Source organism: Saprolegnia parasitica, assembly GCF_000151545.1.
Source record: "Saprolegnia parasitica CBS 223.65 unplaced genomic scaffold supercont2.258, whole genome shotgun sequence".
In the NCBI taxonomy this organism is placed as follows: Eukaryota; Oomycota; class Saprolegniomycetes; order Saprolegniales; family Saprolegniaceae; genus Saprolegnia; species Saprolegnia parasitica.
The window spans coordinates 3,417-9,893 of NW_012156652.1; the positions used below are offsets into that span (position 1 = coordinate 3,417).

Consider the following 6,477-nt stretch of genomic DNA (forward strand, 5'->3'; position numbering starts at 1 on the left):
AATGCAGCCAGACCGAGAGACGGGGTGTCGCATGGAGGAGTCAGTCGTTCCGCCACACGGTCGGTCTGTACCATCTAGAGCGAAGTTTCGAAGTGGTGTACTACCGGTAGGACTTCATTCGATCGGCCCTCTTTTTCAACAAAAGACTTGCTTTGCGGACTTGCTAGACGATTCGTCTCCAACACGATCTCTGGCAACACTGCTTGGAAGAGATTCCCGCGACGTGACCAAAAACTATTGAAGTGAGCACACAGCTCTCGCAACATGGAACAGTCTGCACACCCGCTTCGGCTCGCGTGCGACCCTTTCCAGTCAGAAACGACCATGTACGGCACCGGTATGCGTCAGGGTATGTGTGATATTTATGTGGATGAAACGACCGCGCCAATGCAGGCGCCAATGCTACGCAGACAGATACTTCACATTCTTAGCGCTTGATTTTGTCGCAATCGACGTGGCTGGAGGCATAACCGACCGACCGGTATGCCAATTATTCGATCGTAAACGAAGCGCATGTCTTCACTCGTAACTCTATATAGCTCCGGACGACACGAGACGACATGTGATTTGGATCGGCCTTCATGCGAAGCTGGACATGTCGTCCTGGAATCATCCACGAGAACGGTGTCGCGCAAAGACAGCATAGCCACTCTGGGTAGTCATTCTTCAATTTACTTGTTGTCAAGCACAATGAACCCTCTCTCTGCTCTTCTCGTCCTTATGGCGGCCGCCGCCACGTCCGCCACGACCTACTGCGGCGACTCGGCCCTCAAGCTCACCTCGTACAACCCCGGCGACAAGGCCATCTTCCCCGTCTCGTCCGTGCTCGTGTCGGGCCAGAAGGACGCGATCCTCGTCAACGCGCAGTTTGGCAAGTCCCAGGCGCAGGCCGTCGTCGACCTCGTCAAGGCCAGCGGCAAGCACCTCACGACCATCTACGTGAGCCACGGCGACCCCGACTACTACTTTGGTCTTGACACGATCCACGCCGCGTTCCCGGATGCTGCCATCGTGGCGACGGCGCCCGTCGTCGAGCACATCAAGGAGACGGTCGCGGACAAGCTCAAGACGTGGAGCGGTGCGCTTGGTGCGGATGCGCCCAACGCGACCATCATCCCGGATGTCTTGAAGGCCAAGCAGCTCACGCTTGAAGGCCATTCGCTCGAGATCCGTGGCCCCGCGGCCCGCAGCTACGTCTGGATCCAAGACCTCAAGGCCGTCGTCGGCGGTGTCTTGCTCGAGAAGAACAACCACTTGTTCATGGCCGACTCGCAGACGCCCGAGTCGCACACCGAGTGGCTCAACGCGTTGGCCGAGATTCAGGCGCTCAAGGCGGACGTGATCGTGCCGGGCCACGGCCTTCCGGGCCCGGTCACCGACATGGAGTCGCCCGCGTTCACGGCCAAGTACATTCGCGACTTTGACATCGAGACGCCCAAGGCTGCCAACAGCACGTACCTCATTGCGGCCATGAAGGCCTTGTACCCCACCATCGGTGGCGTCGACAGCCTCGAGCTCAGCGCCAAGGTCGCCAAGGGCGAGATGACGTGGGTCTAATCGACGCAAGTCAACTAGAACGTTTTCTGGCTATTGTAAACTATTATCTTTTCGATTGAAACAATTGTACTTTTTCAAAAGTCGGTGGGGCATCCGAGTGGATGTAGGTAGTACCAACAAGCGACAATAGGGGCCGAGCTTGATTGTCGAGCCACTGCAACCATTGGCACTAGCATGGACATTCTTTTCCTGACTCATATCTGTCGTCTCAGTATCCGATTATAGAACAATGGTATGCAAAGATGTAGATGCAATGCACAATGTGTCTAGAACTTGAACGACACGTACTACGCTATTGTAACCCATGAATCTCGTCGTTGGCCATGCGCGGAAAGAGCACATCGACAAGCGTCGGAACGTGCGGCGTGCTCACGTGCACTTGGTGCTGCTGGTGCAGAAGCTCCGAGAGTGTCCGGTGGCCCAAGAACAAGCTGCAAGCAACCGTGCCGGGTAGCAAGACGCGGTCGGCATCGGGCTCGGCTCTCACCAAGTCGTTTTCAGACACCCCCCGGGGAATGTCATCGATCGCCGACACGCGCCCGCACTCGATGCGCAGCCGCGTGCCGCCACCCACCACTCGGTACGCCTTATGCAAGACGATCGTACGCGAGACGGCGTAGAACGCAGCGTCGGACGCCAGCCGGTGCTCAAGGACCGGGGCAATCGCCCGCAGAAACGCTGTCCACGACGGAATGCGCGTGTACCAGTGGTCCGACGGCGTCTGGATCGGGACGTACGACGACGGCACCGCGCGCAGTCCTGGGTGGCAACCCCCGAGCTCTAGCGTGAAGCTCCAGTTACTGGGAAGCTCTTGCGTCAATGGTGCGATCGCAGCTGCGTCGCCGCCCGTCGCCTGCGCTTCGAGCGTCTCGACGAGGTGCTGGAACGGAACGCAGTTGTCGAGGTAGTTGTGTGGGAGCCACCGAAGCAGCGATGGCGTCACGTCCGCCCACGAGAGCTTGCGTGGTACGCTGGACGCCTCGTCGAGCTCGAACCGTGTCACCGTCTTGTGGAGGTTTAGGCGCACAAACCCGATGGGATGCGACGCGTCGTCGTTGGTCTCGACGATGTAAAATGGTCGCGTGCCGTAGCTACCGGCCCAGAGTTCCGAGACGAGGAAGCGCCACTGCGCAGCGTCCGCGTCCGAGTAGATGCCTTCGCGCGCCAGAGACGCGGCCCGCGCGACGCGATCTAGAAATGGAACGTCGGCCGCTGTCGCCTTGCGGAAGCGCACAGGCTCGGCCTCGGCACGCAGCGGCGGAATCGTTGCGACGTGCCCGGTGTAGCTAACACCGCGCCGGGGGCAGAGCTCGTAGCCAAAGCGAGTGTAGTAGCTCGGGATCCCGCCGATGAACTGCAGCTCCGAGCTCAGCGCGGCGGCCCACGCGTGGTGCACCTTGAAATGCTCGGCAATGAGCCCGCGCCCACGGTACGCTTCCAGCGTCCCGATTGCTTCCGGGCGCACGACAGTGAGTGGTACGTGCAACGACGACGACGCGTCACGCTTGTTGGGGATACCGTAGCACCACACTTGCGGAATCGACTGGCACGACGAGACGATGAGGTCGTTCTTGGACGTGTCGACAATGACGGTAAAGGACTCGGGGCCGGCTTTCGGAGGCAAGAGGCCCGACCCGTCCTGGGCTTGGAACCGGTCTTTGGTCCAGCCGCCAAATTTGGTCATGTGGCCGTGGGCCGTGCCGTTGAAAGTGACGAGCGCGTCCTTGTCGGCGGGCGTCGCACGCCGAAGCACGAGGTTGTTCCCAAGCGAAATAGGCTCGGGGCACAAAAGAGGCCGGTCGGGGTTGGAGGACGCCAAGAACGCATGGAGATCGGCTGCGGTGCGGGGCTGCATGGCACTGGACGAGGTACAACTGAAAATGTGGATCCACTTTTAGTTTCAACGGGTCGCTAAAAACGTGCACGTGCAGAAACTGGACCCTGTATACTACTAATCATGGTGGATGATAGCATGCAGGGTTGGATTCGACCAGGCGCGAGACGGCCCTAATCCACGGATCGGAAAAGTGTTGACGTACCCTCTGATCCAGCTGTGTGGCTGCAAAGTGGCCAACCTGCATTCTGCTGGGAAGAGTGCTGGTCGATAATACTTCTGAAATCGTCGATGGACCACCCAAGCATGACGTGGCAGGCGGAGAGCGCATTCAGTGGTGCCAGCCGTATGGTGATGTGGCAAATCAAGTGTACCGAAACAAGCCGCAGGCTTGTAGATTGATACATTCCACGTTGATCCAGCTTAGACTCCAACCCTCATACGTCAACGTTTAGCTGGGGAGATCGATAATAGGGACAGACCAGGGGCAGGCCTGCTCGCTCTGGCACCCAACGGACCATAGAGCTCATGCGACAAGCATCATATATGAATAGGGTACCGGTATCTTGATTTAACGTAGAACCAACATCTAAAGAGAAAGAGGTGTTTCGTGTAATGGACGTGCAAGCGCGCGGTTCGTCTTGTCTGAAAAAACCACGCAATCGGTGCATTCGGTCGCCTCGTAAATCATCTACATTGTACTAGTATATCAAACACTTTCAAGCTTGAACCCCATCAATGACGTACCCAGTTGATCATGCAGCTGTGTTGTACACATTTCAACGACTAGGGGCGAGCTTACTCCATGCGCTGCGCGCTGATACATCCAGGCATCCGCTTATGCATTCGCTCTCTCGCTGTGGACGAGGCAGGACTAAGAACGTATTTTCAGAGATTTCACAGCCGATATTGGCTTCATGGGAGCAAAAGTAGTGACTGTAGTACGCGCAACACAAGGAAATATGCATTATTCCCTTGGCGCAACGGCATCAACAACATTTCCATGCTTTTACTACTTGGTAGTACCATGGCGGCAGAGGCCACGAGACGCAACATCAGCGACCGCATCGAGAGTACCGTACATGTAGAATGTCCTTGGGTACAAGTTTCAAAATGGACAAGATAAGAACTCGGATAAGAACTCGTAGCTACCGCTTCTCTTTTCGCAATACAATCAAAGTCCGTCACCCAAGGGCACCAATTTGGCTCGTATATCTCAGGACAATGAAAGAAGACTCGCAATCGTTTACACATGGGCTGTTTGCAAGAAGTGGAAGAGGTTGTCTGCACAAGGCCGAGCGATACCAAGATCTGATAGCTAGATGCACACACCTTGAAGATTCAAGATCCAGGCGCAGAGCAGGTGAGCTCAAGCCATTTCAAAATTGGTAGTGTCAGTCAACTAGCTAACCCGCCTCGCCCACCACTGGCATGGCAGACACCAACAAGGTTGTTGTTCCCAACGATCTTTCGGTCTTGATCGAGGATAGGTCGTGTTCACGTCACTGACATCTAGCGTCCATGGATCCGGTCGTCTTGGAAGTGCAGATGCCTTGGTTGAAAACCTGCGCCAAGCCATGAGCTGCGCTGCTTTCGGTTTTTCACACTGTACTGGCACTATGTGTTGTAGACACAATGATGATAGTAGCGAGCTCGCAGAGCTAGCGACGGCAATCATCGACGGTTCTTCGCTCGTCAACGGTGTGTAGAGGAGCGTTCTTGTGGTAGAATCTACTGCCAAGAGGCAGATTGGAGTTGCTGGGCGACTACATGCCCGTTTGCCAACTATTTATCGACATCCAACTGTCCTATTCAAAAAGGCCATGGGTTTGTAGAAGTATTCTTAGGCAGACAAAAGAGCTTCAAACTTCACTTTTCAAGATAGTAACCCTTGCCTCGCATCATTCAGAGCTGGTACGAACTATGTACCCTGCAACGAACGCCATTGCGCATTCACCAACGACGACACGACTCGAAGATCACTGGATCGCTCGGCGTTTGCGCTATACAAGGCAACCACATGGCGTGACATCTGCTCGGACCACAGACCTCGCTGTCCATCGCGCCTTGACACCAAGGCAACAAGTTCCAGCCAACTACGCTCTGCATAAAACCACTACTAGAAGTAAAGGTATGGTCGCTCGGTATATCTTTCGAAAGTCGAAGAAATACCAAGATGCGTTCCCATGGTCCTCGTCGGTCGAGAGCATCTTGGACCATCCACGCGTTCGAAATTTGCGACGATCCCAACCGTCGTATCGACGAATGACACGACGCACACAACACGCGTCCTTGCCAAAGCTCCTGGTTCTATAACCCCCGTGTTTATAAATATAGCTGGTCTATAAGCTAGCAACCGCATCGCGTTGGACGTCCACAACCATCCGCGGAACGACCACAAGAGTTTTGCGCCCTATGCTTCAACGTAGGACCTGTGCATACAAATCCTAGTATCGGTCCGGTAAAGTGCGCATTGCGCATTCCAAAGTACTCGGTTTGGCGAATTCGATGGATAACACGACGCCTATCCGGACGTGTCCGGATACAACAGCAAAGGATTGGCTCAAATTCTATGAATTCTTGATTGCTCATTCAGGGTTGCAGTACAGTGCAAAGTGGGAAGATCCACCGAGCGACGCTTCTGTTCAACCATTTCCGCTTTTGCCAGCATGTTTGCCTCTCGATCTCAAGCTGTCCACCGGTCCATGGCGCGCCACGCGTCCCGCACCTTCTCGTCCACCGAGACGGCGGCTTCCGAGCGCCTCATCATCTTTGACACAACGCTCCGCGACGGCGAGCAGTCGCCCGGCGCGACGCTCAACTTTCAAGAAAAGATGCACATCGCCAAGGGCCTCCACGCCATGGGCGTCGACGTCTGCGAGGCCGGCTTTCCAATCGCATCGCCCGGTGATTTTGACGCGGTCTCGGCGATCGCCCAAGAGATTGGCCCGCTCACGCGCGCGGCCAACGGCGACCTCATGACCATCTGTGGCCTCGCGCGCTCGACTGAGAAGGACATCCAGCGCTGCTACGACGCCGTGCGCCATGCACCCAAGCACCGCATCCATCTCTTCCTCGCGACCTCC

The 6,477-nt window shown here is 56.0% G+C and overlaps 2 protein-coding genes across 2 annotated transcripts; one reads left to right on the forward strand and one right to left on the reverse strand.

Annotated features, from left to right (window-relative positions):
- Positions 1 to 1,849: 1,849 nt before the first annotated feature.
- Positions 1,850 to 3,412, reverse strand: SPRG_16154 (hypothetical protein; the record flags this gene model as incomplete). Its single annotated transcript, XM_012355525.1, has 2 exons — positions 1,850 to 1,988; positions 2,061 to 3,412. 2 exons carry the CDS (start codon positions 3,410 to 3,412, stop codon positions 1,850 to 1,852), a joined length of 1,491 nt encoding a protein of 496 aa, XP_012210915.1.
- A 2,648-nt stretch (positions 3,413 to 6,060) lies between these two features.
- SPRG_16155 (hypothetical protein) lies at positions 6,061 to 6,429 on the forward strand (the record flags this gene model as incomplete). Its single annotated transcript, XM_012355526.1, has 1 exon — positions 6,061 to 6,429. A coding segment is annotated over one exon (369 nt), but the record flags the coding sequence as incomplete, so codon positions are not given.
- Between the last annotated feature and the right edge of the window lie 48 nt (positions 6,430 to 6,477).